Source organism: Psittacula echo (genome assembly GCF_963264785.1).
Source record: "Psittacula echo genome assembly, chromosome: 3".
NCBI classification, from domain to species: Eukaryota; Metazoa; Chordata; class Aves; order Psittaciformes; family Psittacidae; genus Psittacula; species Psittacula echo.
This window is the reverse complement of record NC_137736.1, coordinates 83,997,979-84,019,933: the sequence shown is the minus strand read 5'-3', so window position 1 is coordinate 84,019,933 and position 21,955 is coordinate 83,997,979. Positions and strand designations below refer to the sequence as shown.

The window sequence follows — 21,955 nt, the reverse complement described above, 5'->3', positions numbered from 1 at the left end:
CTAGTGAGGTTCTAGCAAGAATATTGTATTAATCTGCTTCCCTTCTCCCTTTCATATTTTCACATTGCAGTTCACTACAGTAATAACTATTCAGTAACAACTGCTTGTTTATTTTCTTTAAAAGCACACACAGACCTGGATGCTGCATCTTGGAAGGAGATTTATTCATAGGTGAAGCTACCTGCAGGAATATTCGCCGCCGCCAGGAGATGCGGCGAGGTGTAAGTGCAGCCCCCGCAGCATTTAGAGATTCACTGCTGCAGACAGTTGATGGTCTTTTCTTTCCCTCCCCATCACTGAACAAAAGAAAAAGCAGATCAGATGATCAAAGTCAGTCATTTTTGGAAAGGAAAAAAACCCCTTATATTAAGCCTGTCTAATGGTCAACCAACCCTGCAGGAGCATTTGCTGGGAAGCTCCAGAAGGCAAAGTGTGCTGTGTGTGAGCTTCACCTTGAATGTAGAAGTGTCCAATTGTTTTCCTGTAACACAGTGCTATGAAGCTTGCACTACATGCCACCAGGGAGAATGCATAGCATTCATACAGTGTTTGGCTGGAAGCTCAGAATAAAAGCTAAACTTTATGGAAAGCTAAGAGAAAAGGTTCTGTTTTGCCATACATTAGTCTTATAGGGGCAATCTGATGTAATACCCCTAAAAGCACAAGATGTTGCTTTAGCAGAGCACAACACTCCATCTGGTGCCACTTTAAATGGTGTGATGAACTCACAGGTGAATATTTCACCGGAGGCAATATTCTGGCCTTCTCATGCAGCCTCTTCCATACGCTTCAAGAAGTGGACAATTCACATGCACAGTTAAAGCCCAGCATCCCTCATGTTTCATCAGCATCTCCAGCTGAGGGAATAGAGCCTTTGCAAACAGGAAGAATTCTTAAGAATTCTTAAGAAAAGACCCTGTTCTGACAACACACAGGCCTAAACATCTACATGGGAAATACACTGCAAGATCAACTAGCAGAAATAGTCCAATAATTGATTCCAGTTTTTAAATAACATTTTCCACTTTAAGAAAAAGTGGCTAAATCAAATTCAAGAAATCTCTAACTACTCTATACTGTGGATTACGGAGCTGAGACACTGGGTCAAGGCAGAGGATGAGTATTTCTTGGATTATACAGTTCCCCCCCTCAGTGACCTGAAAGCAGCTGATCTCCTTCCCAATTGTCATGTACAAACATATTTACACAGAAATTTTAATAGCAGCTTATTCTGCTGGAAGAGGCAAAGAGAGGATACAGCGAAGCTTTTCTGGGAGGTCATTTTAAGAGGACACCAAGCACACCTCTCTACTGACTACTGCCACAGGACAGGGACAGGATGTTTAACTTTTGTAAGTATTAGAGCCACTTTCAGAAATATTTCAGCATTTTGCATTTGTGTTAGTAAAGCAGATGCACAGATCTCTCATGGCAGTGGGTACATTGATTATCTGCCACAAATCCTTCCATGCAACGTCAACAGTATCACATACAACTACAGGCTTCTTGGGAAGACAGCATCAAATATGGGGAGCTGTGTTTGCAACTTCTTCTCAGGGAAAACTGCTAAATCAACACAGCAGTAGCTACCCTCAACCCATGCTGTGAGGAATTTCCATGCTACAGTGGCAAAGTCCCTAGAAAGAGTTAGATGAAAGGGAAGCCCAACACGATAAGGGTTCGCTATGTTTTTAGTGGTCAGCCAGTTGCAGATGATCACAGCTTGCCAGCTGCAGCCCGTCTCCCCACATCAGGCTTGGACTAATGATGCAGATTATGAAGTATCAGCTATACCAGTCTACTAGCTACACAATCTCACTCAGCACTTTTCATATCACATATTCTGTGTTGAATGATAATCCACCCAGCTAAAATTGGCCTTTTTGGTGATCAAAGCTGTTCCTATGCTAATGATCTACAACAGCTTCCTGACATCTGTAAGCCTCAGTGAGCAAACTGCACTCAGTATCATACACAGGTATCAGACCATGCTTCCATATCCTGGCAGAGAAATAATCATGTCTTTAAGTTCACCTAGCCAGCATTAGGTACCACCCCTGCTCCCCTATAAAAGCAGTGCTGTGCAATAGAAGCCCTGGATAAGAGATAGTCTGAATTCTTCTCTACTCCTTATTTATTTTCTACTGTGCCTCAGCTTCCTATTCATCATACTATTAGTAGGTGGTCTATTCGTAGAGCTCCATATTGCACTAACCAAAACACAAACAGAGAATTCTGTTACAATCTTCTTTAGTTAACTTTTACGCAGGCTTTGGTAATGGGCTAACCACTGCTTGCGCTAGCTAAACAAAGACTACAAAACTAACATTGAATCTAGAGGTGCTGTTTTCCAAAGGTATTTCAGTCCAACAGCTCTTGGAAATAAGGTATTGAATAAGGATATATTAATCATTATAGCTCACATTTCTATAAATAACTGTAATAGAACTGCTTCTCGCTGTTTCAAGTCTTACATATCACGTGTTAGAACACAAAAAAACTGAGTCATCCCAAGGCTTACTAAATGGAAGCTATATAGCAAGGGAATGTTTTCTTTCTACCGATAAGTACAAAAACCTATATTCAGCTACTGTGCTCCTAAACGTGGAGACAGTCCTAGGAATGCTTCATCCCTGGTGGTGTTCAAGGCCAGGATGGACAGAGCCTTGGGTGGCATGGTTTAGTCTGAGGTGTTCCTGCTCGTGACAAGGGGGTTGGAACTACATGATCTTAAGGTCGTTTCCAACCCTAACTATTCTATGATTCTATGAATAGCGTTCAGTTTACAGTAGTAGAATTTATAGGAAAGTCAGAATAAGAGGGTAGCTACTTTGGGGTATGAAACAAGGCTGTATATGTCATTTAAGTCACAGAGTTTACAGTGGGATGTTAGTCACATGTGCTACCTGGTGAAGTGTGCAGATCATACAGTTCTGAGGACTGGTATTTCTGTTATTAAACCCTCCCTTCTAAAATTCCCCTGCTATTTTAAGCAGCTAACATTAATTAACTCCTCTTTCAAAGAGCTGTCTGATGAGCGATTAGAGAAAAACTTTTGAAAGTCTCATACACACATCTTCCATATTCAATGGAAGGCAATGGTACCTGTGAACACATCAAGATTTAGGACAGTGAGCCAAGAATTTTCATCATTTCAAGACAGACCGACCAAGTCCTAGCTAAATATTAGATCTGAAGATGTGAAACAATATCCTACAGAGTAAAAGCAGGAAGAAGTCGGAGTAGAATAGCAGTGTCTACTACCCTGTGATGAAACAATTCAGAAGGTTGGTGCAAAAAAACAGATGAGTTAATTCAATTACATATTCCCCACCTTGAAAGAGGAATTGCACACTACTTATTCCCTAGACTTTACCATCTTTCATACATCAACTTAACTGGCTGGCTTCACTTTTTGTCATACTTGCAAGATTATTTCAGGTTCTAAGGTAGCTGTGGATTTAAGCAGCCAGGCAGGTAGGTGCTCTGCTCAGACAGGCCAGCAACACCTCATTCAGATCCTCTGAACAGGGTGTGGATAAAGAAAAAAAGTATATCTGACCATTAGCTATCATTCCCTGCAATATGAAGATGTTTATTAATGCAAGAGGAGAGACTGTGAGCGAAAGTAACAGAAACACAAGTACAGTTCAGTGAACAAGGACAGACAAAGGAAAAGGGAGCTCTCATTGACAAAAGAGAAATATAAATGGAAAAAAAAATCATGAAGTTCAAAACTTTCCACCTTATTCACTTCAGGCCTACTACAGAAAAATAATCCATATGCAGTTTCCTCAAGTACCCTCCTGAAAGACAGCCTATTCTTACTGTAAGAAGTGTGACTTCATTTAGATGCTTCAGTCTTTCACACTGATGTCAGAAAGGCCTTCCTGTATCTTTGCTTCTTCCCCACTCCAATTTGAAGTTATTTCATGATTCTCTCTAAAAATCTCACAGCTAGTACCACCCGGCTAACATGGTGTTTCCCCTTTCTCATGCACAGGCATCCCACATTAGTACTGTACACTCTTCACATTGCTATTTTCTTATTTTCACATGCCAGTGATCTCAGCAACACATGCTGGTTTGCATTCAGCAGAGAAAGCATTAAATTGGCGTGACACTCCTAAAACCCATTGCATTTCAAGTGACAAACAAATGCAGCAGATGTGCAACACTGGAACAGAAAGAGGTCAAAGCTACTAGATGTCAGCAGACAGGCCTCTATTTTTAACAGGCTTTTTTTTTTTTGCCAAAAGCCTGTTTGTCCATTTGCATCAAGTATTTAGGAAGTCTGTTAGAAATGCAGGAGCACGAGGCAGAGTGGGAGACATCCCATGAGCTGCACTGCACAGGGAATCCTGTTAAGCTGGTGGCACTGAAGCTCTAGCCAGGAGACAACACCCTCACCTCTTAAAGAAGTCACTTTCTGAGTGCTGGAGCAACCTTCCTGAGCCCTGGTAAAAGCTTTTCAGGAAAGAAGGGGCAGAGACAGACGAGGGAAGACCAGGTGACGCAGATTCACTCTCATTGAGAGCGCGCCGAACCCCACAAACAGGACTGTGCGGGCAACAAGAGAACACAGCAGATGGGTCAGCACGGATTTGGATACAACAACAAAACATCCAGACGAAAGATACTGGCCAAGTACCTCGTTTTGGCTTCCAATAACTTTGTTTCCCAGAAGATAAAATATATAAAGTGCACTACTGGGCAGTTTTCCTGCTGATACCAATTTTGCTATTACAGATGACTTCTTTAAAGAAACATTTCAGTGAAATTGCAGAAAAGGCAAACCACCTTATTTCTTTAGCCTTATTTATTCTCAAGACATATTCAGAATAAAGAATCTGAAACATTCAGAAAATATCCTTAGAAATCTGCTTCCAATAACATGAACCACTTTGTTTCTTCCCTACAGTTTTCTCTTGCTTTTTTTAATAACATGTATAGCTAGAACATATTAGAAAGTATAGATTATTTAAATGCAGTATTTTTGGATAAATTTCTGTGAAGTGTTTAAATCAAGATATTCCTATGACACAGTTAAACATTACTTAATAATAGTAACAAGTGTTGGGGGAGGACATAAAAATTCAGTTTCTTTTACTTAACATTTCTTATTAATCCTCACTAGGAAAGAAGAAAAAGTCCCAGCCTAGAACCAAATTGTTACAAACTGTTTTGACTGAGAATCTGCTGATGATGCCACTTTAATCAGCAACTTCTTAAAAGTTACTACGAAGAAGTGAAGTCAGCAAGTCCTTCAGTCTGAACTGTCAGGGTTTCCTGTTTGCATACAACATGGTCAGTGGAAAAAAAATAACCAAAGTTTATCTCAGTAAAAACCACATTATTTATCTCTTTAGAAACACAATGTAACAAAGCTATTTCAAGGCTGGCTTCTTACCCTTCACCCCCTTTCATTCTCTTTACCAGAATAAACATTTTTGCTTTTCTCTGCAGGCTGGTGTGGCATTCACACTGATGTTTTAATCTAGACATCAGATGGCTGAGAAGTTATTATTTAAAGTCATTATTAGAATGACTAAAAAGTGAAATTGCAGTCAAGCACTGAAACATATGAGTAGTTTGGAGAAAGCGCTTCTCCAAAAGAAAAAGATCACCTCCTCTGGGCCTCAATCTGTTTTGAATTGGACAGTCACCTACTGCAGATAACCAGGATGGCGGCTGAGAAAGAAACTGCAACCAAAGAGGCCCACAATGAACTGTGGGGACCTCTTCTGATTGAGTGAAAGAACTCCTGAAGAATAGTCTCAGACATCTTAATAGCTGGAGAGTCTCCAAAAAGGAAGGGGAAAAAAGTAACAGAGGGAAGCTCTGCAGAAAGGCAAGCAGGGAAATGGCATGTCTCACAGGTCAGTGGAAGTGTTTAATCCTTCAGTCCTTCCATGAAACTCCTCACCCAGTTTTAATTCTGGACATACTCTCTGGGAGCTTTGGCTAACACAGAGACAGACACTTGAAGTTGTCAGTGCCTTTTTCATCCTGGCATAAGATCATCAGGCCACCGTCTAAGCAGTTGAAAGTGGTGAGGACCTCTTCTCCAGAGGGCCTGACTGCCAAAAAGGTTCAGGTCACAGGTGGCAAATAAATAAATAAATAGATGGGCTCCAGCATCTAGCAGGACAACCAATTCACTGGATCGATGCCTCTCCTGAACTGCTAATTCAGGGATTAACAAATTACTGCAAAGCCCTAAACTACCCAGAGGCAGACAAGACAGGCTGAAAATAAATAAATAATTAACTAGAACCCACAGCACTGCAGAAGCAGCTTTTGTAAAAAGGGACAGGGGTGAGTGGCAGGAGGCAGCAGTCGCCCGGCATGGCATGCCCTGACTCACCTTGTCGTCTCGACGCAGGTCTGCCGCAGCAGTGGGGACCGGACGCTTTGGGACCTCCCGTTCTGGAAGGTTATCCTGCGCCTGGCGCTGGACGGGGGGTGGCTGAAGGTGTGTGCACGTCTCCTGAACTGGGGGGAGTCCGAGCCTTCCTCGGGAAACGGCTGCCAGACCGAGGATATGGGGGACGATGGAGGAGTAGCTGGTGGGGAATCGCCCGGTGAAATGTCCTGCAAGGAAGTGCTGGTGGAGTGAGGCCTGCCGTTCTGTGCCCTGTGACGGCTCCTGCCTAACCCCACCAGCCGCATGCACGCCGCATCGGGGCACCCAGAGCCTCTCCCCCTTCTTGGTCGTGGCCTATTGTATGCTAATTATCACCAAAACCAGACATCCTTTGGTAATTTACTCCAAACCAGCAGTGCCCTTCTTAAAAAAAAAGAGGAGGGAGGAATAAATATGTACATGCAATGCAAACAATATACTAATTACTCTGGGCATCCTCTCACACGGATCGGTATTCCAGCTACCAGACTTGTGGCTCTATCAGGAAAACACAGGAATTTGAAAGAGTAGGGAAACTGCTTTTAGCTAGTTTCCTCGACATATCATAAGCATACTTCCTGTACCGTCATAGCGATATCCTGGAAGAGAGACTGTTATTACACAGCCAGCGTATGAGTAACTGTAGCAGGAAAGCTGTAACAGAATCTTCACCTCCTGGGAAAACCAGCAATCAATTCTCACGTGAGGTAAAACATTAAAAACAGGAAATAAAAAGAAAGTGAACAGTTCCGCCCGCACACCCCCAAACTGCATCCCCAAGAGCTGGTTTTAGGTCAAAAATTCTTACTTCCCTAAAGAAACTTACAGAAAGGATTCTTAGCCTTCACAGCATTTCCTTTTGTTAAGATATGACCTTTTTAATTCCCCTAGTGAAACAAGCCAGAAGCTGACCAGAAATTCCCTGCTTTTCGTAAAAGCAAGGGAAGTGTAGAAAAAAAGGGCTGGCAAACAAACAATAGATTAAAGCTGAATCTTCAAGTTAACATATATGCCAGTGTTCTTACACACTTCCCTGTGGAAACTCTTGAGTTTTGTAAATTGATGTGCTTCGTGCTACTTCCTTCAGCTAGAAGCAGAGTGCCAAATTTACACTTCATTAACACCCGTGCCTGAAAATGTGCCAATTTTAACTAAGCTGCCTACATACTTTGTCAGAAGCAAGGCTGTTGCAGCGCTCAAAGCTGTCCACACTTCCCAGGCGGCCTCGCATTCGGTTGGCTCCCTGCAAGAGAAAAGGTGAGTAACTTCATCTCGTCTTTTCCTCTTTTTCTGAAGGTTAAACAAAGATGGCAACAGCGGTGCAGGTGAACACAGGGCAGTTCATGCACGTGACACATCTGACGTAAGACCGCAGATCGTGGGGCTAGAACTGGATTGTACAAGCAGTGACATCTTCAGGTGGCAAAACTGTATCTTCTCCCTGCTTGCTCCCAGGAGTTTTAAACCTGCAGCTCTATTGTTTGAAGCAACTGAGTATTTCCTGATTCATTTGAAGCTAAACAGCTGAGTTGGCTTAAACAGTTGAGTTCAAAGCTCCAGATTTCAGTACTGCGCTTGCACTGCAGCTAACGGATGCATTTGACATACTACAATCTCAACAGAGTTTAGTCTCTATCTAAACATTTCAGACAAATCAAGTCCACCTGGATGAAAGTAGGGAAAGCACTAAAACACTTTAGGGAGGAAAAAAAGCTCTCTAGCAGCAAATCCAGCCAAACAGCATCAGATACAAAGAAGACTTTTTAATTATAATGCAGATAGCCCTGAGGCAAATTAGCCAGCAACTGGTGTTAGCAGATCTTTGCCAAACTTGTTAACAGTCATCTGGTTTCACAGGAAGAGGAGATAGAGATGCAGGCCTTTTGACTACCTTCCACTCCTAATTCCCATGAAATACTGATGATGTATGCTGTTAGACAGTTCTGACAGCTGAAGTTGCTTTCAGTACTTTATATGGGAAAAAATAGTCTAGGTTTTAAGAAAACTATAGATAGAGCTCCTCTTGGTATGCTTGCAAGTCCAGGGGAAGTTTTGTCAACATCAGCAGTATTTATTTAGCTGACTTTTTCCTGGTAAGGTTTATTTTCAAGACTTCAGAGTGCCCTTTAAGTACACTATCTCATTTAAGCTCATTACCAATGAATAATCTGCCTAAAGCATCTCTTCACTGATCCTCACAATAAAACAAGAGCAAAGGATAACTTGGAAGTTTTTCACTAGCTTTAAAAACACACTTTTGGCCCTGTAAGAAGGGCTTTTTGGTTCAGAAAAAAACACTCAACAAATCAACCGAGAGGTTAGTGCAGCATAGGCTGGAAGAAATCTGTTCATGAGGTCAAACAGAGGTTATATTTATTTTTCTGAGGTACCTCATTAGGAAGCCACAGCCTGTTTTCAGTTCAAACCTGACAAAAATAAAATGAGTCCAGCAAAACAAACAAGTGAAAAAGTGACATTCCTCTGGGACTAAGTGAAGCCAGAACACAGAATCCAGCATGTTTCCCTATGGTGAGCTGTATTCAAGTAGCTTAAAATGTCACTTGATGCTATTCATGTAGCTAAGAAGCCATCCACTTAATGTGTTCCTAGATATCTGGTTACTACATACTTATTTCTAATTTTGCTAAGATTGAGGCTGCATCTCTCTCTCACATATACTGACTTTTTTTTTGTACTTCAATCTTTCTATCTACAAAAAGATGCTGAATGCACACTTTAAAAACCAAAACCTGAAGTTCTTTCTTGGTCTCTCTGTTACTAAAGGTACTTTAAAATAAAGTGTTGTTATACATAATTAGCATCCTATTAAATCAATACCATGTGATTTGCAGCTGGCTTAAGGAGGTGAAAACCCACCACACCAATAGATATTTGATGCCTAAATACCTTTAGGAATTAGCTACAGTCCATGAGGCTTTTAATAGCTTGATAAAGAATAAGAACGGTCAAAACAGTCACTGTATAACACATGTATGAACATAACACACAGTATACACACACAAAGATACCTGTACTTATTTCCTCTAAACAAGTGATTAATGGTCAAACTGCACTGTAAGTTTTTTTTCTCAATCTTGAACTATGTAACCTTTAAATGGACCTGCAAGAATGAACCCCTACGTGTACCGTGATTCACTATTCTTCCTGATCTATAGCAGTTTCACGTTAAAGATGAGACAACAGCAAGTCCACTTCATAAATAGCAGACTTAAAATTGCCCTAAACTAGATCAGGATGTCCACTTCTCATGAACTCAATCATGGACTATGTAGACCCTTACACTATAACATGCCGCATATCACAGTGACCCTGGTGAGAAGGAACATACTGTATCAAAACCAACCAATATATAAGCAGTTTCCCTTCAAAGACTCTTCAACTTAAGCAGTGCATTTCATCTAAATTACTTTTCTTGACATGATCAGAATGCTATTATGTCTGTATATCGCAGGGCTGCTTTACTGGGTTATTCCCAATGATGCATGCCTGTTCCAAAACCACCACAGGGTTAGTGACCCACTGTCAGAGCTAGGGCACTTTCCAGTCACATGTTCTTTAGATGTTGAAAAGCAATCAGACTCAGCACAGGCATGACTATAGCTGTCACCATTTGATGATATTCCAGACTGCTGAAATTATCCAGATCATCTGACCATCATTGCTCTCTTTTCCATCCACTCTCTCTTTTCATATTCAAACTGAGCCCCTAGTGTGTAAAACTTCTTACACAACAGAGGACAGATTTGACCAGAAGAATTTTAATGCTAGCTTCAGTCCTAGATCAAATTCACACCTAACTGTAAGTTCTAAGGATTCTTCCCAGCAAATAATATTTTGCCTCCTTTATAGGGAACATCAGTGGCATCCTATGTTTGTAGATTACTTTATGACATGCCCATATAAGCTGCAGGACAAGTGCAACTTAGACCTTGATTTATCATGGTACTTTAAAATCACTAGCAGAAGGAACTTAATTTCACTGCTAAAAATCATAGTTAGACCTCTCCATCCAGTATTCATAGCTCATCATATTTTCTCTGTAAGAACATGCTGGATCCCAGCCACCCAGTTATCCCTCTATATGCCTCTTCTCTGCTTCCAGGACACTCCCTACCGAGCAGGGAACATTAAGCAGAACTTGCAATTCAGACTTCTTCTTTAAAAAGCTATTTAACAGAAGAGAGTTCCAGTAATTATTTGCAATTCAGTATCATACCTAGCTAGCAACACTGAAATGAAGAACCACCCAGTTTTTGAGTGTATTGCTTTTTATTGCCTTTTTTTTTTTCCTGCAAAAGGACAAATTTGTTACTAGTTCCTAGATTTTTAGTGACCAATATGAGCAATTTTAGCTATTAGAGGTAAGCTATTAGAGGTAATCTTCTCTGAACAGAAGGATTTCTAGTTTATGCAGACACATTCATTCACACTTTCAAAAAAACATAACATGTCTTTAGGGGATCATGCAACCACCCTGATTAATTTTTTATTTTTTATCTTTAAGAGGCTCATACGGCAGCAAGTGGTCACAGAATCAATCAACTAGGTTAGAAAAGACCTTTAAGACCATCACAAGCCCAACCTTTACCCCAGGATTCTGAAGCAACACATCTGATAATGCTCAGCTAACTCACTTGCACCTAAAATGAACACTCATTATTCAGAAAGTTACCTTTTTTCCCCTCTGTACATGCAGCCTTAACATAAACTTTCTAGCACAGTTAAGCCAAAATCAACCCAGCTGTAACCCTCAGATTTCACAATAGGGATATCACTTCATTAAGTGTTTATCAGACTGAAGCCAAAACCCAGAAAAATCTCATAGCTCTTTAGTATCAAGGATATCTGGGAGAATTGCTGACAACGAGTTGTTAATCTTACCCTTGAGAAGATATTTTCCAGAGAGCTAGTCAAGGATTTCTTGGCCTTGTTTTTCAGAATGTCAAGTTTAAACCTGCCACCGCTAGTGGTGCTTTCTGGAATTGCACTGTTAGAAACGGTCTGTTGAAATGAGCAAGGACACAAATCAGCTTTGGCAATTCTTTTTGCAATTGCATACCTTCAAAGACTAGAGCTGAACCAGATTACATAGCAACAAAATCCCCGCAAAACAAAAGTGCCCCCATGCTCCACCCCAAAAACACAATTAAAAGCACATTCCACCCCTAAAGACTATCTTGCAAAAGCATATCAATTTAACAGTACTGTTACCCATTTCCTTTGCTAGATAAGTTTGGAGTCTAAAATGAAACCAATGTCCTTTTCATCCTTTTCTCCCCAGAAATAACTGTTTGGGAGTGAAGATCAGGGAGAAAGGGAAAGGACAGAAGAAATATCCTCACACTGTAAAGAAATCTAGATCTAAAAATAATTGGTTGCCTTTCTTCCCTCTCTTCTTGTGCCCCAAGCTTAAAAAACCCAAGCATTCCACTATTAACCAAACAATTTCTCTTTCACAGTCCTCTCTTAATTACAAAATGCAGCTTCAGCTATCTCTGATGAACTCTAGCAGTGGCCTGATAGCATTCAAGGTTGCATTTTAGCAGGGGGGAAGGAAGGAGAATAATAATACAAAAATAAGCTTTACCGATGGTGCTTCACCAATGTGAACATGTGTTTTCTGCTTAGTTTCACAGAGCTGGCGTAGATGTAAGATCACAAGCTCATTTTCTTCCTGGTCATTTTCAGGCTTCATTTTCTGTCAGGAACAGCAAAGAAAAGAAAATGTTGTCTTTCAAGTCAAGATTTGCTTATTTTCCCTTCCATATGTATGTATTATTTGAAAGTGATATACTGATATGCCAGATGTTAGATTCCACTATCACTGTGTCAAACTGAACTACTGTTTGTGTGACTTAATAATCCTGAGCAAAATAGACCAAAACTTTCCACATGCAAGATATTACAGGCTAGGGAGAGGTGGGAGCCTTAGGCCCATACATTTTGTTTTCTAAGATTGTCTGCCACTGGGTAGCCTTATAAATGGAATAGGAAACCCAGGAAAATCAGACAGCCACTCCCTTCCTCTGGTAGCTAAAGAGGAGTGTAGCCTTTGGAAGCCTAAATTATTGTATATTTCATCCACTTGAATACATTTACTTAGATCAGAATCTTGCCTCAGAATAAGTAAAAAAAAAACCAACTTCTGAAAATGCTAGACATATTTCTTGATACCTGCATGTCTTGCATGCTTTTAACTCACTCCCACACCATTTTCAAGTAGGGAAATTAAAAAATACTCTGGGTATGAACACAGAGCATCTCAGCAGACTTGGAAATCAAAATTTTCCCATAGCAGTATATCACATATGAGGTTAGGTTGGAGCATGCTATTTCAGCGTGATGTTTGGTGGAAAAATAGTAGATTCTCGATCAACTACATAACAAACCTAGCAAAAACATCTAGTCCATTTTATCATGGTCTTTTTCAAATTTGAAAGAACAGCTTTTAATGCATTACCTGAACACGTTCAAAAATGTCTGCTTGCTCGTTATCAGTGAGTGACGACAGATGTCTCTGAATTACAAGTTTGGCTCTTGGTGGATAGAGTCCTGAGAAAAGAAAGGAACATTAAAGCTTCTAGATTCTCAAATGACCTCTCAAAAAAAAATTTTTGGAAAATATTATAGGAAACAGAAGCCTGCATTTGAGTTTATACATGTTTAACATATGACAGTTGTGTATCTGCAGTATAAATGATACAAAATACTTCAGGTTTTGCTAAACCACATCATTTTGTCTCCTTTCTTTAAGCAGTGGCTGGCTCCTGTGTAAAAGGTTATGGACCCACTGATGTCTTATGTCCTAGTACAAAGAGATCACTGACAGCTGGAAGACTGACAAATGTATGGGAGAGGAGGAAGAGAGGAACAGATGAGGAATGTAACTGCAAAGACACTCAATGCATTTCTACACAAGGTAAGGATAGGGTACAGGTCATACCTGAGAACTGAAGACACTTTTAAACGCAAGAACAGCATAAAAGCTGTAAGAATAGATGAAAGAATTTCTGGTGTTCAATAAAGCACATTTTTGATTACAAAGCTTGTTCTAGGAAGCTACAAAGACTGTGGGGAAAATCAAAACCCCCAAATCAGATGAAAATCTGTATTTTTTTTCCATCCAAGCTAGATATTATTAATAGAAAATTGGAAACAGAACAGATCAAGACTTTTCCAAAGTCATGAAACTGTAGGCTTTGATTATGATAAACTTCTAGACTGTAAACAAAAGAGATGGATAAAAACAAAAGGACACTAAAATAAGTCTTTCAGTCACTAAGTACAAACTTCATGAAACTACTATTACAGTAGTTAACTTATTGCCCTAGAAAAGACTTTATTTTGATACTGGCTACTTATCCCAGGCTTGCAAGTACCTGCATTCAGGATACTTACACTGTCTTATACAGCAGCCTCTGTAGTTTTCACTTTACAGAAGACTTTCCCAGCCGAGCTTTACCACTTCTGAAAGTCTGTTCTTAAGCCCAGAAAATACCAGTCACAACCTAACAGAATTTCACTCCACCAAGATTTCATACTCTGCTTTTTATCCACCAGAGGGAGACAAACAGCAATAGTGATTTTTAATGAACAGGAGAACTGGCAATTATCAGCACCATCATTACCAGACCAGAAGATACAAGACTACTGCAACATACTTGCTCTTTTTGCATACAACACTTTGCAAGGAGACACAGCAGAGTAACTGCAAAAATAGGATGCTCCTACTGACTTCATTTTTAATTCAATCTTGAGAGATTATTTTGGATGTGTTCTGTCATACCTCACTTCCAGAGTAACGACAAAGGTTTTATATTTATATTATATGTATTTTATATATATATACTATATATATAATACATATATTTATAGTTGAAGCCTTAACTTTCTTTATTAGATATTAATCTCCTAACTTAATCATTTATTTCCCCATAACAGAACTAGGTTCTGAAGTGTATAAGCGAATAAACAGAAAGAAGGAAAAAACCAGCTCCACACAGGAAGGTGAACTGATAGGGTTTTCTGCTCCGCTTAACATTTAAGAGAGGTATGATGATGAAATGGTATGTATTTATAAACAGAAGCTATACTATATTCAGTTGCAATATTGTTACTGCTATCACATCTACTTGATTACAGAGAGTGCAAACCGATGGCAAGAGCTGCTTACTGGGATATTTTTCCCTCTGTTCTTACATTGTTTAAGTTGAAAGCACATGCTTAACATAATTAAAATTCTTCTAGAATGATCAGAAAAACACAATTAGAAAATAAACTCAGCTGCTACCTTCAATTCTTTCACAAAGTTTGTGCAATGAATGCATAGGGCAGGCCTCACACAGTTTAATCTGCGTCTTGGCATTTTGCAGAGCTGCAGCAGTGCTAAAGGCTTGTTTCAGGGTTAGCATTACCTCATCAACCTATAAGGGAAGGATGGAAAAGTCAGTATATAAACAAATATGCATGACATACACATCAGATTTATAAATCACATCACAGACAGATGTTTTACAATGAAACAAAAACCTCGCTTGCTGTCTTCTAGAGATCAAGGTTGTCTTCCCAGCTATCTACCTTTTCTGTGGATGCTCACCATTTTCAAGTTCAGCCAGACAGTGTCATTTTGAGTACGTAATTGCAGCTACTCAAGCTTACTGGGCAAGCAGATGCAGTTTTAAGAAGCTGCAGGTGGGAATTTTTGGCTTGAATATATTCTGGCTAAATAAAAAGCATTGGTTTCTTTTTCTTTAGCATCAAGATTCTCCTGTGAACTACACATGCTCCCTCTCAATGATTTTTCTCCCACCACCATACCATTTTAGCACAAAACCCCACAGACCCATCCTACCGGCGGACGGGAGCTTCCCACAGCAGTTCACTTTTCTCCAGACTACTATACAGGCTACCAGCTTCATTAGAATCACCAACTTACATTTAATCACTTACGTTTAAACCTGCCCTGCAGTCTGCCCTAATCTTTCCTCTGTCACTACCACAAATACACAGTACTATGTTCCCATACACCAGCACTGGAAAAGCTCAACTTTTGTGTAAGAAAGGTCGAGGTGACAGTGTTTTTCCAAATACATTCAAATATGCTCCCAGACTTTATATACAAAGCACCTGGAGCTCTCCTGTCTTCTGTATTTTAGGGGAATACAATTTCTCTTAAAAGCTATTTAGTCTTTGCATTAGCATGGAAAGGAGGAGACAACAGTTCGATGACAATCTTAGGAAAGAAATCAATATTCTACTTCAGAGTATTTGCTCCTTGCTCTTTCCTGTTGCTTTACTTTATAAGAGGAAGAAGAAAGCTGAAATATTTAACAACAGAATTATGCAGTCTGACACTGAAAACCTACAGACTTTTTTGAGGGTCTGTCACCCGGGGACAGGGGGGACAGGGATCTGAATATGTAAATTTGAATCAGTTTGTGTCAATAAGTTTAGTTATTTGGTTTGGGTTTTATTTTGTTTGATTGTTTATCTTAAAAATCCACAGTTTTAAGCACTACCAGTAATTTCTGGGTGCTCTCTCTTCTCAGCAACAAAGCAGGGCACTGAACAGTGAATACCCATCCTGCAATACAGGCTTGAGATCTTTTTGAAGTTGGCAACAATGCCTCTCAAATGGAAGATCCACAGAACAGTGCTAAGCATATGGATTATGACCACCCTAAAATCATAACTGTAGCACAAACTGTAGCTAGGTTCAGAGCAAATATACACAAGCCTACCAATATAGTCTGCTTGGCAGCACAGAATCTGGAAAGCATTAGTTTTTACAGCTCTGCCCCGCCACAGCCAAACTGCTGCTGGAGTCCAAGAGACTGCATCGTGAAATAGCTCAGAAATGTTTATTTTATATTGCAATCTCGGCATACCTACACATATCAATACTAAAATATGGAAAGAGGTTCATAAAAACATGGTTTCTTTATACACCACATTATAAGTCTTTGTATTACGCATGGTCAGATTTATCAATAGGTCAGATGTAACATTTTCTGGTAGTACAAAGACTGGGCTGATTTCATAATAAGCTCCAATTTTGATAAAAGTGCAGCCGTAGCTACCATTGTATACCCAAAGCTGTCAGCTGCTTTAACTTTTATTGATCTAATACTATTCAGTCTCAAGCTAGTCAATGGATCAACAAATTATGTTTTCAGCTATCTAGAAGAGTGATTTTTAAGTGTAGCTGAAAAGAGCGAGCAGCAGTTAGCACAGCCATCAGGAACAAACATTCTTCAGAACAGAAACCAACTTCTTTTAAAGTGTCAGTGCTTTAAAATAAAAATGTAGCAGCCAAAATCTCCTGTATGTGTCTCACGTTATTAAACTATCTGTAGCAACTAGATCACTGGCACCTGGAACTTCAATTGCTTGATACATCCTTTATCAAATATCCAATGGACTATTTTACTGTCGTACACACCCACACATATTATGGTTTTCTTCTTCTCTGATCAGATGCTGCTATTTTTCTCTCCTGAGGAACAAAACACTACAGGAAATATGCTAAAGCCCCATGCAGGCTAAAGCCACATGCAAGATCAGCCAGCAGTTTAAACCCTACTCTGAAAAGTATGTTTGGGTTTTGTCATCAGCTTTGTTCCTGATTCAATACATTACATGTTTAATGGAGAACCAAGTGTCTCAACAACTAGAAATGCAAGAGTTACAATCAAACACAGAGACCAAATATGCTGGCAGTCTGCATGTGTGAACTCATCCATCTGGATTTTTTCCTATTTGTTATTGATATATGCATCAGCAGAGTAGCAGGATATGGCTATGTATCAGCAGAATGCATGCATTTTGTGTTGCGTATTTCCACATTCACAACTGAGATCTCACACCTGAGAAGACGTAATCACTGAGGCTCATCTTACACAGCAGAATAACAGACTCCCACGGTTTAGGAAATGCCTCAGACATTCTTCAACAGAAAGCTTAGGATCGTTAATAAATACTTACCAGAGACTCACTTGCACACTGGAACACATAGCAAACATATTGGTTTAATCCAGCTTCAACAGATTCCCGGCAAATGAAACCAAAGTGATCAACATGTTTTATACCCTGAAAGAGTTTAAAAACAGCATTAGTGGACTATTTTATAAACAGTTTTAGTTTCCAATGTGATCCTAAAAATAGTTACCAGACTCCAACACTTACCAATAGAAAAACTTGAGGAATTAAAAATGCATACTGCTAATTATGTATTTTACAACTACAACAGTTATCCTTAAAATTGATTTTCATATTTAAAAGTTACATAAAACCCTTTCCACAATCAAAATAAAAGTTATATGCCAGTACACCTGGGCCTGAATTTCTTCCATTAAGACAACTGGATTTTCAGGGAAGTGAACTAAAGACTCCTAGACTGTATTTGGAATGGCCTCTACAGTAAAAACTTGATATAACGAGCCCACACCAAAACATGGGACTGCAGCAGCGTCAAAGTAGCAACAGATCTTTGCTTTCCGGCAATACAAGTTAGGACTACACCAAAAAGAGCAGGGAAGGAGTGGTGACATGCAGAATTCTAACCAAATTCTTAGATAAATTCTTTGAGACTAACATACCAGAAGTTTCAAGACTTACTACACATTACTACTGATGTTTTCTTTCAAGATCCTAGTCTAACTGCTTGACAGAGAACGTTGCCCTGCTAAAAACAGCACTGAGAAGATCAAAGAGAGCTGCTTCCTAAGAAGCACTATAATCCAAGGCCCAATTCATGGAACATGACTCACTATTGTTAAAGCTTTTGCCAATGTTTTTATCATCTGAGTATGGAAATAGTAGATTTTCTCCAAAAGAAAGCCTAATCCCTCAAGTTTAAATACAACAGAAACTTGGTTGCTTGGATCCATCTCCAAAGAAAACACCTGTATCAGGGAGGAGGCAAAACAACTTGTTTGTCACTACAGAAAACACTCTAGACAAAATTGGTAATGCAGTACGTGACAGACTGAACATACTGTCACGGCATGCTGTAGTTTTTAAAAACAAAATTCCAAAAGTTACATTTATGCTACTTAAACAAAACTTAACGAAGATGCAGATGGCATCCAAGATGGCATAAATGGCATTAGTTTACCACAGTCCACCCTAATCCTGACTTAACTGAATAGTTTTCCTGTGACACATGAAGTCTTCAAAAAAGTACAGAAATACACAAATGTTGATCTATAGAACAGTGAACTGTTCCCTCTGTTTTGTAAGGAAACCATATTTAATAAAGGCAGTTCAGTGAGATGGCAGTTCCCTCGCTGCTGACAGTGCCTGAACAAGTCTACTCCTGTCTGACTTCTCAGCCTCTGTGGAACATTTGAGGGAGAGATGGACGTGCCACTTGCACTACTGAAGCATAAGTAACACAGTATGTTTCTCAATTAACTCCATCACATTTCTTTCAGAGGGTGGCTGGACTTGGCATGCCAAAAAAGCAAAGTGCTTTTTTGTTCAGGGTTCCCTCAAGGTCAGCAAGGCTGCAGCAAGAAAACCGGTACTGCTGCTTGACACCTGAGCTTAGACAGCACATACAGGGTTTATCATCAATCACATTTGCTGCTTTGACAATTATATGGAGTGCAGATAATGAACTGAATGCAACAGATCAACCATAATGAAGCTATAGAATAAAAACACCTTTATTAGACCAAACTAAAAGAATCCGGAATACTAGCTGAACAGAACATCTCCTTTTCATTGTTTATAAAGCTTACGAGAACAAACATTCCTAAGCTGCAGTCTCACAATACGCAGTAGATCACTGCCCTATAATCCATAACAGAGAAGCCCTGTGGCTAGCACCAAGTTCTTAAAAGAAGTACTGATGAGGCTTATGCAATCAAATCCTTACTTTGGAACAAATTAATGTTTCATTTCTATTGAATATATTCAAAAAAAAAACCCCAACTTCTCTAAAGTAGCAGTTTTGCATTAAGAAAAAAATAAACCAAACCCCCTGCAGTATTGTCAGTGCCTGTTTGAGTTATTCAAGTGTGCAGAATAACAAAAGCTTTGCTCCACATGAAAGTGAAGAGGTGGAGTGAAAAACTCCATCCCCAAAGCCCAACACACAGCATTACATAACACTATGTACTGTACACAGTTATTTTACTGAAGAAAAGTCAGGGCTTGAAGGTCGGCCATGGTCTTGCTGGTCTTCAACTCACTTTAAATTCAGCAGAACAAAGGTTGTACCTGCTTAGGACTGTTTTGTTGACTATTATCAGAATGTATATGCAACCCAGGAGCTCAATATGTAAAGCTGAAGTGTCAATTTTATTCAGCTCAGGACATCAAATGGGAGAAGACTCATGCTGTCTGCAAATTTTGCTTTCCATACCACTATTTTAAGAATCTCTTTGATCTGTTAATACATCATTGTTTGATTATACTGTCCCATTCTATACTTGCACTTGCCTTTTTACTCTACCAGGAATAATACAAATTGTAGTTAAACAGCAGAGTCAGCTTAAGGGCCTAGACCTTTAGTTGGTGGCTCTAGACTCCACTTGAGTTACAAGAACTGACCAGTTCTTACTTTGTATTAGCACTGATAGCATAGTCATGCAAGAGCAGATTTGCTATTAGCATTAAAATGTGAATGAGGGGTGAAATACAGGCTTATAGCATGCCAGGAGGAGTATTTTAATCTAGAATAACAATGTTTAAGGAGGCCTGAAGTGATGCATGTGCATGACAAATGAGAAAAGGTAGTAAGACAAGACCTCAAAAGAGAAAGTGCCCAAAGTAAAAGCTGCTGAACAACAAGATGATGGAAAGATGAATCCCTCAGCCCTGGCTTTTAACTTTGCAAGACACATCTATTTATCACCGGACATAGCTAGGTTCACCTATTACTGTTATTACATCTCCAGAAGAAAGGATGCAACTGAACTGCTGTTTTTCTGGAGGGCTGATCCAATGCTTCCCTCCTTTCATTCCAGAGTCTTTCAGGAGCTTAGCTGCTCAGAAACAGCATACTCAGAGCATCCTAAATGGAGATTAAACTCCTTCCAAAATCATATCCAATGCTCTCCCAAAGCAGAATAGTTTATACCTTGTTTTCTGACCAATGATCAAAGCTGCCACTACCACAGCTCAGACTGGTTATTTCGCATCCATCTTTTCTTTATTTAAGCTTCTGGGGAATGACACTGAGTTATTTTTGTGCAGTGTCTACTTGAAACTGCTACCAGATGAGTGAAAGCCCTGATTTGAATAATAACTCTTACTCTTGTAAATGTAAATCAGTACTTCAAGTCTGCTGCAAGTGTTCATGAAGCAACCACAGTTTCACAATTTCTTTCAGCTGTGCTCCCCAGATAAGCTGATGCATCAAACTTCATGCAGGATTTTTAGATACATTACTCACAATTGCTCAAAATCCTTACCCCCTCTTTATCTCTTTTACAGCAATTTACTTTCATTCAGAGTAATTTAGGTAGGATAAACTGTTTAAAAATGACCTTCGAGACTGAATAAAGGAAAACAGCAAAGAATGCTGAAAAAGAATTCTGATTTTCTTTTTTTTCAGCTATGTATAGACCAGCAAGACAATCCAGCTGACGAACAAATAAACTGCTTTTCTCCTGATGATCTACACATTGCTTCCTATTAATGCTTACCTGAGAACATGAGGAGATATCTTTAAAATTCTTTTCAAGCACAACAGATTTGGTGTCCGGACTGATGAGGTTAACTTCAAACCTTCCAACCTAGGGAGGAGGGGTAAGGAGGGGAGAAAAATAAGTTTAGTTTATCACTGCCTTGGAGGCACAACACTAACAGCAGCAAAAATGTCACAAATCGAATCATTTCTTGTTTACATAAGAGTACCTTTGGCACAACAGCTTACACAGCAGGAATGAGGGTGCCATAATTCATCCTATGTTGAGTAAGAATATTTCAGCAAGACCAGCTGAATAGGAAAAAGACTTGGAAAGAAGACAGCTTCCCTGCCCCTCTCTTTTCTTTTGGAGTTAGTTTGGTCCAAAGATCACGTTTGACAGACAATACTGAAACCTTTACTAAACAATGCGGCTAAAGTAAAAGCTGCAATAAAAAACAGGATTTGAAGATTTTTTTTTTTAAACTATACCATAGATCAGCTGAGAAACTATCTTGATCTTTTGGTTTTGTAGCAATTCTGGATGAGAAAGAGTAGTTTCTGCAGCAAGCTATCTTTCAGCTTTCCCAAACTGTTTCTCAAGCATATAGAACTTGTTCCACAGACTTCAGGGAGTTTCTCAGCTAAATCCTTTTCATTACTAGTGATATTGTGGCTTTCGAATGGGCAATGCATTCTCACTTCAGTTAGCATTTTTCCAAAAGAATAAAAGGCACGAATGATCTTTAAAGCAAATGAGAAGACAAAACCCAGGCATTTAGCCCCATTATTTTAAGGTCCAAAGATCTTTTCTTTTATGGGTCACCTCCTTCAAGTGTCCTTTTGTTTTCTCAATAGAAGCTCTGATGATGTCAAATGTACTTCAGGCAAGA

At 39.5% G+C, this 21,955-nt stretch overlaps 1 protein-coding gene across 2 annotated transcripts in view; it reads right to left on the bottom strand.

Moving 5' to 3' along the window:
* TBC1D4 (TBC1 domain family member 4) overlaps nt 1-21,955 on the bottom strand; it is a 103,157-nt gene that overhangs the window by 18,834 nt on the left and 62,368 nt on the right. Inside the window, exons 3-12 of one of the 2 annotated variants that reach the window (XM_080612858.1) lie at nt 21,082-21,171; nt 17,411-17,515; nt 14,718-14,850; nt 12,888-12,979; nt 12,015-12,125; nt 11,309-11,428; nt 7,575-7,649; nt 6,368-6,594; nt 4,411-4,560; nt 136-296 (exon numbers count right to left, since the gene is read on the bottom strand). In XM_080612858.1, the coding sequence (XP_080468984.1) occupies nt 136-296; nt 4,411-4,560; nt 6,368-6,594; nt 7,575-7,649; nt 11,309-11,428; nt 12,015-12,125; nt 12,888-12,979; nt 14,718-14,850; nt 17,411-17,515; nt 21,082-21,171 (1,264 nt within the window). The remainder of the gene's footprint in view (nt 1-135; nt 297-4,410; nt 4,561-6,367; nt 6,595-7,574; nt 7,650-11,308; nt 11,429-12,014; nt 12,126-12,887; nt 12,980-14,717; nt 14,851-17,410; nt 17,516-21,081; nt 21,172-21,955) is intronic. The other variant, XM_080612859.1, reaches the window with a different exon arrangement.